Genomic DNA, 14,725 nt, shown 5'->3' on the forward strand with positions numbered 1-14,725 from the left:
TGAGCAAAGCAAATGCAGGGTTCAGGGCCATTTTATAGGGGATTCATGGGGAGTTCACTGTGTGTGGGGGGAGACAAAAATCTCAGCGAGGGGTGGTAATTTCCTAAGAGAACCCAAGAGGCCCCATGTGGCTAATAGGTGTTCCTGACGTACAAATTAGGCTGCCTCCAGCCGCCTATATAAGGGGCTAGCCGTGAGCCAGGCCGGCCAGCGTAGCCGCTCTCCGCGCCCCTGTCCCGGCTCCCGCACTTGACCGCAGCGGGTCCTCGAAGCATGAGCCGCCAGCAGCACCACCGGCCCGCCGGCGAGCGTCCGGGCTTCAGCGGCTGCTCGGCTATCATCGCGGGCCGAGTCAGCGGCAGCTCTGCCTCCTTCAGGGCGGGCGTCAAGAGCACGGCCACCTTTGGCAGCAGAAGCTTGTTCAGCCTGGGGGGCGGCCGGCGCTTGGCCCTGTGCGCCGCAGCAGGGCGCGGCGGCGCCTACGCGCTGGGCCACTGCTCCAGCACCGGCGGCCGGCTGGGCGGCTTTGTGGGCACCATCTTCGGCAGCGCCGGGCTGGGGCCCGCGTGTCCGTCCGTGTGCCCCCCTGGCGGCATCCCTCAGGTCACTGTCAACAAGAGCCTCCTGGCCCCTCTCAACGTGGAGCTGGACCCCGAGATCCAGAAGGTGCGCGCCCAGGAGCGGGAGCAGATCAAGGCTCTGAACAACAAGTTCGCCTCCTTCATCGATGAGGTAGGTGGGTCTTCAGGTGTCTGGCTTTGCCCTGGTGACCAGTGTGCACAGAGGTGCTCGCTTTGCCACTGACGGCTGTGTGAAAACTTGGGCCAGCCGGTTATCCTTTCTGAGCTTCCCTTTGCTCATCTGTAAAATGGACACACTGTGGCTCTTACCCCGCATGAGGATGTAAAGGTGAATTGGATGTTTCTAAAGTGCTTAGAACAGTGCTTGGCACCCCCACCCCTAACCTCCGATCTATGGTAAACAGAATCTTCATTTTATCTTTGGGCACAAGACTCTGGGATGGAAGGGGGTGCACCAGAGACAGGAGACTTCTAGAATGGCCCTCTGAGACCTCTCATTATCACACAAGGAGATGGGGGATAGACATCCAGGAGCACCAGAGGGACACTGACCAGAGACTATCACAGGACATGATGCTTAGTGAAAGGGAAGGCCTTAACAAAGTAGGAAGTAGGATGGGGGTATAAACCAGGAAGGAGTCCAGAGGAGATGAGAGGAAAAAGGCTAGAAAACTGAATGGTGTGGCTGACGGGGGGAAGGTTGAGAAGGAGGGCATGTCGAGTTACAGGTATGCATTCTCTGTGTGTCTGTGGGGCTGGAGGCATGCGGGGATTAAAAGGGAAGCTGTCTCTGGTGACTCAGAGGCAGTGACCCCAAAGAACGAAGAGGAGAGAAGGAGTAGGCTTCTGTATCCCACCTGGGGCAGCAGGCCTAAGCCATGAGTCACAGGGGACATAATACTGACAAGAGCTGATGTTACTCAGTGCCTGGTGCTGTCCCAAGAGGTTCCCGTATATCAACACACAACCCATAATTCTGTTATCATTCTGCCTTTCTGATGAGGACACCAAGATGGAGGGAGGCTAATAAACATGTCCAGGTTGACAGAACAGCAACAACGGACTATGTCCCTCACCGCTGTGCTCAGGAAGAGGAAGTGAGTGGTTGGAGGAGAGAGGGAAGGAGTGAAAGAAACAGCTGCTGTCCCAGAGGACAGGGCTCATCTTCCTGTTCAAAATCTGTTCTTTCCCCTGGTGTTTCCTTTTCTCCCTCAAGCTAGAGATAGGGAAGAAGAGGGAGGCTATTGAGTAGCAAAGGCTTGAAGCTGTTGAGTTCAGACATGTAAGACCTTTGGTCAGGTATGAAAGAATCTTATAAAAATGTGATAAACCACTTTGAAATGAAAACCAAAGAAACCAACCAACCAAGAGCAACTTAGATTGCAGATAAGAGAGAACGTGTTAACCGCCAGTGACTTTCCAATGCCATTCCCCCACCACTGTTTCTCCTCTGCTTCCCATCTTCTTTCACTCTGAAAACACCAGCCTTTATAGCAAAAGAGCTACTTCCATCTCATGAAAACTCATGGTGGCAGTTATAGCACTGCTTAAGACTACTTCCTGATTTTTTTAAGACTGTATCTGATTTCTCATCTTGGAGACTCAGATACTCATGTCCCCCTGGCTGAATCCACTCTCTGATGAGTCTTACTCTTTCCTCTCTCCCACCCGAGGATGACTGTACCTGATTTCTGTGTCCCTCTCTCCCTGCTGTTGAGAAGCAACAGCAGCAGGGGGATTCTGGGCTACAACCAACTTTGGGCCCCAGGTGCGGTTCCTGGAGCAGCAGAACCAGGTGCTGGAGACCAAGTGGAACCTGCTACAGCAGCTGGACCTGAACAACTGCAGGAAGAACCTGGAGCCCATTTACGAAGGCTACATCAGCAACCTGCGGAAGCAGCTGGAGGTGCAGACAGGCGACAGGGTGCGCCTGGACTCAGAGCTGAGGAACATGCAGGATTTGGTGGAGGACTACAAGAAGAGGTGAGTGGAGAGGCAGGGAATCTGCCACTGGCGGGTCTTGATGACAGATGAGGTTTTGATTTGGAGCCAGAATTTTTGCCTTCTTAGATCCTTTGCTGATACCATTCACTGATTCCTTTCCCATAGAGGAGGGAGATCCAGACAGGCTGACATGTAGGAAAAGAAAGGATCTACCCTGAGTGGTGCTCTGAATCACCTAGGAAACGGTGTGTCCATGTTAGAAATGGAGACATGGGGACAAGAGAGCTGTCTCAAAACCAGCCTGGGTGACATTGCTGCTCCTTCTGCATAAGAGGTCTCCATGGGAATACCTAGGATGTGAGCCATCATGCCCATCCTGGAACAAAACCTAACACTAAGCAAACAAGAATTTTAAAAACTTTGTTTCATGCTGCAGCATATCTGTGCTCCTGAATCCCATGAATTTTCCCCAAGGTTGAGCCATCCCAGCTCAGTGACACATCCCTGCTCAGTGTGATCTGATATTTTGGAAGTTGGCTTCCAGGTGCCAGGTTCTCTAGGGAAAGATAACTTCTTCCACAATTCAAGGGGATGAAGATGGTCAGAGCCAAATGATTTCTCTTCCTCCAAGTCAATCTGCCTGTCCACCCCTGTTCTGAAGTGCCTCCAAGCAGAACTCTGCTCTGAGTTTTGTGTGGAGTCCTGAGGGAGGAGGTGGCATGGTCTGTGGCCTTTGAAAGCACACAGATTGTGGGGACAGGCTTAAAGAACACGTTCAGAGGGCCCCCAGGAAGTGGAAGTGAATACAGCGTAAATTGAGATTGAATGGAATTAAGATGGAAATTAAATTTTACCCCGTTGAAGATTTGAGTAGAATTCTGGAGAAAAAGAGGGGATTTCCAGGCAAAGCCCAGTTGTCCAGGTCAGAAGCATACAAAAATCATGCTGCCTCTGGGCTTTTCAGAGCGGGGAAGCCAGGTGCCTGGAGTCACCACTCCGTCGAGTTGACCATGGATGGGTCTCCTGATCCTCTGTAAACTTCAGCTTTAATATTTATAAACTTCAGATACTGATGCCTGCCTCATCATCTGAAAGAGCGAGGGTAATGCCAGAAAGTAACATATTAACAGCCCTTAAAAGAACCAAAGTGCTAGGCAACTCTAAGGCATTGTGTCCCTGATGTCAATGGGATCCTAGCTTTATTATTTAAAAAAAATTTTTTTTACATTTATTTATTATTTAGAGACAGAGAGAGACAGAACACAAACGGGTAAGAGGCAGAGAGAGGAGCTACAGATTCCGATGCAGGCTCCAGGCTCTGAGCAAGCTGTCAGCACAGAGCCCGACAGGGGTCCAAACCCACGAACCATGAGATCATGGCCTGAGCTGAAGTCAGATGCCCAACCGACTGAGCCACCCAGGCACCCCCTACCTTTACTATTAACTAGCTTTATGACTGCCTCGTTTATAAAATTGGGAGATGAAAATAATAGAAGCTATTTCATAGGATTACTGTGGGGATGAAATGAAATAATGAAATGAGTTGGGAACTATTGTAAAATCCACTCAGCAATAAACTAAAGCCTACATCTTGTACAATAAAAGAGGTTATTGTAAGCAACCAAGATTGAAGTGATAGAGATTTAATATAATTAATATATTTGTGTTCTAAAACAAAAAAAATCAATATGCACTTGGCTGTAGCTTAACTTTTATGCATGCATTATAATGTGTTTTGTAAATCATAAGTTATTTCTAAAGTCAATAGTGCTGTAAGATGCATTGTTTTTCTTTATAAATGGGTGTATGGGTATATGTTCTGGTGTTTGGTTCCTAGAAGTAGATAATGAAAAATTATAACCAAATGAATGTGATTAATTTTGATAGCCATCATGATCAAACTGTTCCTATGTATTTTATGAAATAGAAAGATAAGCTAAAAACTAATTGGTCTGCAACTAGCATATGGTCTTATTTGTTAATGGGAGGAGGAGAGATTGAATATATTCTAAGATATTGTGAGATAATGGTAACTTGTAATAGAAACAATATGTCATAATATAATTTGATAAAAAGTATTCTTTTTTGATAAAAGAAGTATTTAAAAGTATTATCTTTTAAATAACCCACACAGAATCCGAGATAAATCATATTAACAGTTTTCTATGTATTTTATCCAATGTAACTGACAAAATCCAACAGGTTCAGAAAATGTTCTAGTCACATTTTAAAATAATTCACTTCACTAACCTGTACTACTTCAGTCATTAAGCAGGATTTTCTCTCCCTTGGCAGCCTTAGGAAGGAGTAAAAAGCTGAAATGGATTGCTTGTGTTAAAGAATATAGAAACAAGCCATTTTCTAGCGTTAATTATTATTCATTATTCAACATTCTCTGACAATAATAGGGGGTGACATAGTGAGGTCTTTGAGTCATCAATACTCTTATCTCCTCAATCTACAATATATCTGCATGAAGAATATCCCTGCCCTATCCAAGCATCCTGTTTCTAAGACTTTGCTTCACCTGGAACAGAAATATGTATTTAAAAACCAGTAGAAACAACTCAAAGGTGGGGATAGTGTTTTGTTTGGTGCCTGGGAGGTTTTGCACCACAGGCTAATGTGCTCTACTAAGGTGCCAGATGGCAGAAGGAATGTGTCTTTCTGCTGTCACAAGGGTGGGGGTCGTTGCAAAAGGGACGAGGGACAATGAAGCCTACTGCTAGTGTATTCTAGGGTGGATGCATGGTAGGGTAGGGTACATGTGAACTAAGGAGATGGACATGGGTTCCTTTAAACCTGTTCCTGTCACATCCCCTTGAGAAGGCTGTGTGTGCCCCAAGGGTACATGAACCCCAGTTTGTAGGCCACTTCCGTGCAGCTCTGGGCATGGAGGTGAGCACTAATGGCTCAGAGAGCATCTGCAGAACTGAATTATCCCAATGGCAACACCACCTCCTTTCTCTTGCTGTACACAGGTATGAGGTGGAGATCAACAGACGCACCGCTGCTGAGAATGAGTTTGTGGTGCTTAAGAAGGTGAGAGGCAAGCAGGGAGGGCTGGAGGAAGCCTAGGGAGCTAGCTCCCTGAGCGCCAGACACAGTGAGGTTGGTAGGCTGAGGAAAAGGTGACTGGAGTTCTAATTTCCCAGCTCTCATAAGTCCCCTTGTCTGGGATGCATATGGCTCCCAGAACCTACCAGCTTACAGTCCACATTTTCGGCACACTTCAGGCATGACCATTGCCCTATGCATTGGTTGGTTTGCTCTCAGCAGCCAGGCCTCCCTGTGAAGCCCAAGGAGAGAGGAGTAGAGCCAGTAGGGAATTCGAGACTCCTGTGGCAGGGAGGGAGGGCAGGGGAAGGCTGCAGCTCCTCTGTGTGTCCCCCAGGATGTGGATGCCGCCTACATGAACAAGGTGGAGCTCCAGGCCAAGGTGGACTCCCTGACTGATGAGATCAAATTCTTCAAGTGCCTCTATGAAGGGGTAAGGATGTTGCTGAGCTCTCCTATTTGGTCTGCTCCTCTCACAAGTGACTTCTGGTCCTCTGCCTGCATGGACATGTGCACCGAAGGTTGGCAGCTCAGTGCAGCTGATGTTTGATGAGCAATGAGATGGGCTTTGAGCAGGTCCTGATCCCGTCCTCCAGGAAGTTACAATCTGGTAGGGAAAACAACCTGTAGATGAGCCCTGGGGGAGCAGAGGAAGGTATAGTGAGCTCTGCCTGAGTGGCCAGGGAAGGTTCTTGGGAAAGGATGAGGAGGATCTCAGAGGGTGCTGAGAAGGGCACAGGGCTCCTGCCTGAAGGAGCTGGATGCGTGGCCTGAGCTGTGCTACACCATGAAGGACCTGGGGAAGGGAAAGTGGTTGGCGATCCCGTAAAAGCTCTGTGTGCCACGTACGGAGCTCAAACCTAATTCCACATTGATGAAGTGTGGCCGTTGGAGCAGAGTGTGGAACAGGGGTGGGTGCAGGCCTGAGTACATGATGGAGAGGGCAGTCCCACCCTAGGGCTGAAAGACCAATATGCTCCCCTCACGCCTGGCAGGCACCGGCACTGGTAGCCTCGGTGAAAAGCTGAGGAAGGGCAGTGAGGGATTTGCCAGGGAGGGTCAGGAGATGTGCTCTCCTCATGGGGGTCCTCTAACTGGCTCCATGTCCATAATCATTGTTCAGGAGATCGCTCAGATGCAGTCCCACATCAGTGACACATCTGTCATCCTGTCCATGGACAACAACCGGGACCTGGACCTGGACAGCATCATTGACGAGGTCCGTGCCCAGTACGAGGAGATCGCCCTGAAGAGCAAGACCGAGGCTGAGGCCCTATACCAGACCAAGGTGCGCAGCGTGTTGGGTGTGTGAGGCCCAGTGACTACAGCTGCCACTCTCTCCTCTTGTGTGCACGTGCACGTGCATGTTGTGTGCAAGCATGTGTGTATGTGTGTATTGGGCTGGGTCGAGACCTCCTTTATCTTGGAGTTGGGCTTTGTGGAAATGCCTCCCTATGGTCCAGGGAGGGCAATCACAGGCTTGGTATATGTTAGGGGCATATATGGGCTTAGCCCTTCGCCTGCCATGGCCCTTGTTGACAGTGGAGGCCTCAGGAGCCACAACCCTGGGAAGACCCTGACAGTTTCTGTGGATAATCCATCCATCTTGGCTTTTCTTTGTGTTTCCAACTTTGTCGAACTCCACCAAGACTCTCACATTTGAGGACCCTGTTGAGCTGGGTCAGAGCCTTCCTGTCTGAAAGGAAATGGTGGCCTTTCTCTTCCCTCCTATTCTCTCCCCTCTGTCTCTCTTCCTAGCACCTTTGCTTCTTGAGCACTGAGAAGAGCCTGTGGTCTCCCTCCCCCTCCCCATGCTCAGTACCCTTAGAAGATGAATTTCCAACTGTCCTCTGCTGCTCTTTCTCATCCCCCAACCTCAGATCCAAGAACTGCAGGTCACAGCTGGCCAGCACGGGGATGACCTCAAACTCACCAAGGCTGAGATCTCAGAGCTGAACCGTCTGATCCAGAGGATCCGCTCAGAGATAGGGAATGTGAAGAAGCAGGTGAGTTCCATGAAATGAGTGAGCTGACAGAGTTTCTTGGGCACCAAGGATATGAGATTAAATATGGAACTAGGATAAGACATGGTTCCTCCTAGGGCATGTATAATCCAAAAGGAGAGAATAGTCTGAACCCATATAGAAGGATGGAACATTCCACCCACCATGCAGCACATTCCCTAAGGGCTGTGGGGTCCGGAGTGGTCAGAGTGGAATGAAGACCCCTGTAAGGCTTCCTGCAGGAGGTGGAAGAAAGAAGAGGGGGAGGGGTCCTGGTGAGGGATCCTGCATGAGCAATGGATTCAAGGTGGGCTTGTGTGCAAGGGTGAGAGGCACCTAGCTCAAGCAGAAGTTCCTTGACGGGTGGGGTGCCAGGGGGCAGAACACCATCAGGAAGCTTGGAGCAGATTATGGGCACCTGTGAAATGGGCAGTGGAGTTTAGACCCGATGCAGTAAGTGAAAAGGAGGTTTCATGTGATGATGAATTGTTGCTGGAGGAAAGAGAGCCCAGCAGTAGAATTTAGGAGAGTGGGAGAGAAAGAGCTTCCCAATCTAGGCTTGTAGGGCTCTGCTCTGTGTTTGCCCCCCAACTATGACGGTGCTGTGTGTGGTGACCTGGCACTGAGTGACCCCATGAGCCAGGTTGCCTTATTGGGTTATCTGAGTCTGTAGGAAGCAAATCCAGGTGATTCCAGAGTTTGTGGAGGCTGGTGAAAAGGCTTCACGGGCAAGTCAAGTGGCTCTATTCCCTTGTCCTCTTCTTTAGAGGTCCCTCCATGCCCTACACACACACATGCCACACACTCCTCCTCTGTGTACCAGGTTCCTGGCAGATGAAAGAAAAAAGACCAGATTACACAAGAACACATGGTGGTTTTTTTTGTTGGTTTAATCAAACTGTGCATAAATGAGAGAAAAACACAGTGTTTGGAGCTGCCCTCAAGTATCTGATTATAATGTGTATCTGACAAAATGCCGAGTGTTCACATTTGAGTGAGCTTATTACCAGAAAGTGACATCTGTGATCGGAACACCACCAGGGAGGTCAGGGACAGTGTTCTCCATGGGGAGCCTATGGGGATCACTCTCGATTGCTGGGTTCCCATCACAGCTCCTCCAGAGGGCCCTCAGCAAGGGTGCTTTCCTTTTCTTCCCACCAAAGAAGCACGTAGCTTCACCTGAGAACTCTCTTGACATTTGTGACCCCGGGATCCATGTGGTAATTGTTGTCAAGGATGCCCAAATTTCATGCCCTGTCACCTCACGCCACATTCACAAGACCCAATTGCCGCCTGGGCTCACCATGTGGGACCTCAGTCAGTGAAAGGGAACAGAGGCCAGTTTGGCAGAATTCAGGCCAGAGAGTGTATTGGCAGCCCCTCAATGATGAGACCTCCATAGTCCCGAGCATAGGACATAGTCTTCAGCGGTTGGGTAGCTTGGTCCTGAGGCTGTGAGCCACTCACCCAAAATGCTGTGGGTGTTTGTGTGGCTGGGGGCCTGCCCAGCACTGGAGTGGCGCCACCCAGACCACAGTCTAGAATTCCGCCTGGCCTCAGGCTCAGCGGCTCTCCTTGGGGTGAAGCAAACTTGAGTGCAGAGGAAGGGAACACCCCAGAAACGAGAAGCCAGATACTTAGATCCCACCAAAACCTTGGCCAAGTGATGAGAACACACACCAAGACAAAGAGGCTCAAGAAGTCCATGGCAGCTGTCAAGTGGCCATGGCCCAAAGCCTCATCTGTAGTGTTGAACTGCAAGTTACCTTTGACAGCAGGTGTCTGCCCACTTGGGAAACCTGGTCACAAGAGTATCTTTTGAAGTTATTCCTCCTGTAGCATGATTCTCTGCAGAATTTTGGAGGCCAGACTCAGTGTAGCAGGCTTACTGGACAGAAATGTTATCAATAGGAACTTTATTAGTACATATATAATTTGTTTTTGGTTGTTGTCTTGAGTTGGCATTAGAATCTTGCAGCCAGTGTTACAGACCAGGAGGGAGAGGGCAGGGGCCACCGGCCCAGGTAGCTTGCCTTCTCAGTGTCCTTCCTCCTCTATCCCGACCGAGGTAAGCTCCAGCTTCACATGCTAATGCATGAGCGGAGGTGAGCCAGGCCTGGAGTTAGGAGAAAGGACAGATTCATCTCTAGCGATATCCAAAGGGGGAGAAACTGGGAGGACCTCAAAGCATTTACTATCAGTCAGGACCAAAGGAGGAGAGGCCGTCTGAGCAAGATCTCAGAACTGCATTATAGCTCAAAGTGCCCGATGCCCTTGCCCTGCAGTGCTCTAACCTGGAGACGGCCATCGCCGATGCCGAGCAGCAGGGTGACTGTGCCCTGAAGGACGCCCGGACCAAGCTGGACGAGCTGGAAGCTGCCTTGCACCAGGCCAAGGAAGAGCTGGCCCGGATGCTGCGGGAGTACCAGGAGCTCATGAGCACGAAGCTGGCCCTGGACGTGGAGATCGCCACCTACCGCAAGCTGCTGGAGGGAGAGGAGTGCAGGTGGGGGAAGTCTTTAATCTGGAGCAGTTCCCAGTCTGCATGAGTAGGAAGATTCAGGGTTTGTTCAGGTCTCATTGAGGTAAAACCTTAGAGGGAATGGGGTTGACACGGTGCAGTAGGAAAGACCAAAGTTAGACTCTAGGAAGGACTGAGTTGTAAAAATCCCAGAGGTAGTGAGAGAGGGAATATTAACATCGGCAGTGTTTGAGAGACAGAGCATCCCTGGCCCTTTGTGCTGCACCTTTGAGGATGAGTAGGGGAGGGGAAGGATGGCTTCCAAGAGTCACCTGAGTCCGAGGTCACTCTGGCAAAGCCTGGGCCTGGTGAGGATGTAAGCTCATTCCCCTTGACTATGTGAGACCACAGGTGGAACAGAGGGGAGCGGGGACACAATCACCTCACCCACCAAACCACCCAGAGCTACTCTGATGGGGAGGAAGGCTTCACAGCAGAGTTTTGGTCTCTGTTCATTTCCCGAGAGGTCCCGCTGGGGTGTGTAGGAAGAAAGGATGGGGTGGCATCCCTGTGACCCCTTGGATAAATGTGGTGCCACTTTTCAGAGGGTTTATCTGGTTCCTCCCTTCTCTAGGATGTCCGGAGAACACCCTAGTTCCGTGAGCATCTGTAAGTACCAGGACCTGGTTCTGCCCTTGGTCACCTACCAGAAGTCTGAGCCTTCAGTTCCATGACACTACAGAGAAGTCAGGACAGCAGGGAGGGCTCAGGACAGATGTGGGGGAGCAAAGAGGCTTTAGTAACCAATGAGAAGCCATGAGAAGCAGTGGATGGAGAAAAATAATAATACCATGAACTATAGAAGCACAACCTATAGAAAGATCAAATGATGCCCAACAGCCTCTTGTAAGCCTGAAACTTACTGGTGACATTCTATTTCTTTTGAGACCACAAATGAGGCTGTAGCTAGCAGTCGGGGGGAGTGGGGGTGGGGGGGGGGAGAAAGGGAGGGTGAGCTGGAGGAGGAGGGGCTGGGGGGAGCCTGAGGGAGGACTGTGGAAGGAACTGGAACAGGCAGGAAAGTTAGAGACAGCACAGGGGAGCTACTGCAGGAGAGGAAGGGGGGGTACTCCAGCAGTTCCTTCCTTTGGGCCGCACCTTGGGGGAAGGTCCCTGACACAGCTCACTGAAGCTCCAAGTCTGGTGCTGGACACAGACCAATAGGACAGGGTCAAATACAGGCAGCCAAATACTTGAAAAATGATCGGCGCTGCTGAAAACCTCTTGATAAACTAAAAGTACACATCAGAGAGAATCCATCCCCACAGAGGAGGGAATTGGAGGAGTGGCCAGGATGCCATAGGCCAGGGGTTGTCTCTCACCCCTCCAGCTGTGATCAGCAACACTGGCGCTGGGGCAGGAGGAGCTGGCTTCAGCCTGGGCTTCGGTGCCTCGAGCGGTTACGGCTTCAAACCCGCGGCTGTGGATGTCAAAACCAAAGGCAGCTGTGGCAGCGAGTTCAAGGATCTCCTGCCCAAGACCTCAGGCAGCAGCTGTGCCACCAAAAAGACCTCGAGATGAAGGGCTGGCAGCAGTGGGCTCTGTGTGCAGAAAGCTGCAGAGCCCATCTGCTCCACCCCCCGCCCCGCTCCCACCTTGTCCCGGCCCTGAGGTGCTTCCTCTGTAGCCCCAATCCCTGTGGTCTGGGTGGCGCTCGCTTGTTTGTGGGAAGTCCAGTCAGGGGTGCTCTCAGTGACCTCCTTCTGGGTCATTTATCATGGGGTCGCAGCCCCCAGTGCAGAGATAACACATCTACACAGGATGTTTGCCTGTTGCCAGGTGTGAGCCCCTCTGTCCCCATGCCTTTCTTGGGCCTTTGCAGCCCAGGGGCTCTGTCTGTCCTCTGCTTTGGGTCATGTCCGGTTGTCTGCCTCTCCTGCAATAAATGATCTGTGCCATTTGATTCCCAGTGTTGAATCTGTTGCCCAGGATGTTGACATCGACAGTGCCCCTCCTAACATTTCTCTGTCTAATTCTTGTCTCCCTCTGGGTACCTGGCTGGACATGGGTCTCTGCCGTCTGGTTCTGGCCAGGTAGGTACTGCTGAGGGCGGCTCCTGGTCAAGAGTTGAGGTTTGTTTCTGACATGTCTCTGGGCAAGCTCAGTGCTTCCAGGGCCCTGGGGAACCTAGTCCACACGGTGAGAGGTGGGCATTATCACCTGTTACAGACAGGCTCACACTGCACTCAGGGAGGAGCCTGGTCACACCAGGATGCTCAGGAATAAGAGCTTTGTGTGGCTTCTCACTCTGGTTTATCAAAGGCGCCCATACTAAGTGCCTCTTATTTCCAGAATGGTCATTCCTTCTTTTTCCTTACCTCCTCACTCTGCTGCCAGCCCACCTTAACCCCACTCCCGCACAAAGGGCCTCTTTCTCTTTAATCCAGACAATTCTTTTCCACCCCAAAGGTTGAGACTTGCCTGAATCTATGTTTCTGGATGTATTGGTCTATTGTGCACCTATAGTCGTGGCTCATCGAACCAGTCTTCCAGTACTGGGAATAGCCGAGCAAACAAACGGGCACAGACTCTGTTCTCACAGAGCTTACAGTCCACAGGGACAGGGAAAATAAGCAACTAACAGAGAAATCCATAACACACGGTCAAACTACTGCTAGGAGTGGAAATTAATGAAGAAAGAAGGGTGTTCTCCGAAGTGCATGTGCGTCTCCGCGGTGGTGTTGTTTTCCCAGAATCGGTTCCCACAGTTGGCTTGAGCAAGGTGCTAAAGAGAAGAGTCCTCAAGGGTGAGACCACCTTCCAGGGATGAGCCTCATTTGAGGGGGGGCGTTCAAGGTGCCCATGATGCATTCTTCTCCTATGCCATCCCTGTCCTTAACCTTGGTGTTTCTTTCCAGCAGGCCAGGACTTTTCACACCCAAGGATCTTTGAAAATATGATTTTTCACTTGCAGGTGGCCATGCCGTGTTTTGTGAAAGCCTTTAGTGAAACTCTTGTCCTTTGTGGCCTGGTTGAAATGCCACCTCCCACGTTCATGCTTTTTCTGGTCCTTCCAGGTGGACTCCATCAAAGTCATTGAACATTACATGAGAAGGAACATTAGAGGTGGCCAGACAGTTCTCCCTGTCCCCTCACTGTAAAAACAAAGTTTATTTACTTATTTTGAGAGAGTAAGAGAGAGAGTAGGCATGAGTCGGGGAGTCACACAGAGAGAGAGTGAGAGAAAGAATCCCAAGCAGGTTCCATGCTGTCAACATAGTGCCCAACATGGGGCCTGGTCCCATGAAAGGTGAGATCATGACCTGAGCTGAAATCAAAAGTCGGATGCTTAACTCACTGAGCCACCCAGACGTCTCTCCCTGCCTCCTCACTTTATAGGCCAGCCAATGGAGGCCGGGATGGTTCTGTGCTCTGCCTGCGTTCACAGACCCACCCACCCATAGCACCACTTCAGAATCTGCATTATAGTTGGTGCTTTATTTTCCTGGTGTCCTGGAAGTTGCATACACGTCTGTCACCTCCCCCCACTCCCTCTCAGCCCCTCGTTTCAGGGCCCCCCGTCTGGCTCACAGTCAGGACTGAGTATACCATGCTGCAGGAATGCATGGTTTTGTCTAGCCCACCTTCGCTTGGGCTATAAACGTGTGTCCTGATGACTTGGCTTGTGAGTAGTGAAACATACTTGTGTTAATAAATTCGAGTTTTATAGACATCCATGTCTATGAAGTTTACATAATTTATCAGCCAATCTGGAACACTTTGGATCTGCACACTCGCTAAACTGGATCATCAGAAGACAGGCATACCAGGCCTATCTCAGGCAAAGGGCCCCCGCGCTAGCATACCAGGCCAGGGTCATAAGCTTGGCCTCCTATCCTGGCTCTTCTAACGGCTACTTGTGGCCCTAGTGCAGGATCTTGTGTAGGATCTACACAAGCTGGTTGTCACTGAGTGCTCCCTGTGCCAGGCATTGTTGTAGACCCCAACTCTTCTGAGCACTTTGTTCTTCCAACAATCTAATAGGGATTACTGTTACAAGATGCCATGATCATAATGCACATCTTACTAATGAGAATACTGAGGCTCAGAGGAGAAACCATCCATGTCACACAGTTAGTACATGGCAGAGTTGGGAACGGAACCCCAGCTCAGTTGCAGGGCCCATTCTTCCAGAAAGGACACTTCGTTACTGACAAGGTTCTCATTGTGGAGGAGTGATGAATATATGAAAAGAGATCACAGAAGTACTACAGTGCCTGGAATATAGTTTGTAGTCAATAGTTGTTAGTTGTTGTTATGGTAATTATTACTGCATATTTAGGGGCCTTCTATGCCGGCCTTACCCTGGTTCATGACCCATCCATCCACAGGACTGTGCCCAAGGACCTGGCTCAGAGGGGTTAAGTGCAGGACGGAGAGCACTGGGTCTTCTCATTGAAACACATTCCTATGCAGACACTAACTGCTGATTTCTAAGCAGGAGAAGAGAACTCCTTGGAGTTTGTATTTTGTGTACACACTGCCCTCTGCCAGCAGCCTCAGGTACTGCACCTTCCTTCCCAGTGGCCCCAGAGGAGACTTCCCTCTAGTGCAGAGGGTGTGGAATGATCTCCGACAAGGCTCTGTGCCTGCCACAGGGTGACAGTTGGAGGAGATGC

General features: G+C 50.4%; 1 protein-coding gene across 2 annotated transcripts; it reads left to right on the forward strand.

The window, feature by feature from the left end:
• The first annotated feature begins 273 nt into the window (after positions 1–273).
• KRT72 (keratin 72) lies at positions 274–11,835 on the forward strand. Of its 2 annotated transcripts, XM_029954783.1 has the most exons (9): positions 274–732; positions 2,350–2,564; positions 5,507–5,567; positions 5,920–6,015; positions 6,706–6,870; positions 7,463–7,588; positions 9,871–10,091; positions 10,681–10,715; positions 11,437–11,835. In XM_029954783.1, exons 1-9 carry the CDS (start codon positions 274–276, stop codon positions 11,625–11,627), a joined length of 1,569 nt encoding a protein of 522 aa, XP_029810643.1. In that variant the 3' UTR covers positions 11,628–11,835. The 2 variants fall into 2 exon arrangements, with proteins under 2 accessions (XP_029810643.1, XP_029810644.1); XM_029954784.1 differs by lacking the exon at positions 7,463–7,588.
• The last annotated feature ends 2,890 nt before the right edge of the window (positions 11,836–14,725 follow it).

The sequence above is a fragment of the Suricata suricatta genome, chromosome 10, assembly GCF_006229205.1.
Source record: "Suricata suricatta isolate VVHF042 chromosome 10, meerkat_22Aug2017_6uvM2_HiC, whole genome shotgun sequence".
Taxonomy (NCBI): domain Eukaryota; kingdom Metazoa; phylum Chordata; class Mammalia; order Carnivora; family Herpestidae; genus Suricata; species Suricata suricatta.

Coding starts and splice junctions, on each gene's coding strand:
- KRT72 (XM_029954783.1), top strand. CDS start 274: ATGAGCCGCCAGCAGCACCACCGGCCCGCCGGCGAGCGTCCGGGCTTC. Junction 6,871..7,462: donor AGGCCCTATACCAGACCAAG/GTGCGCAGCGTG, acceptor CCCCAACCTCAG/ATCCAAGAACTGCAGGTCAC. Junction 10,716..11,436: donor CCCTAGTTCCGTGAGCATCT/GTAAGTACCAGG, acceptor TCACCCCTCCAG/CTGTGATCAGCAACACTGGC.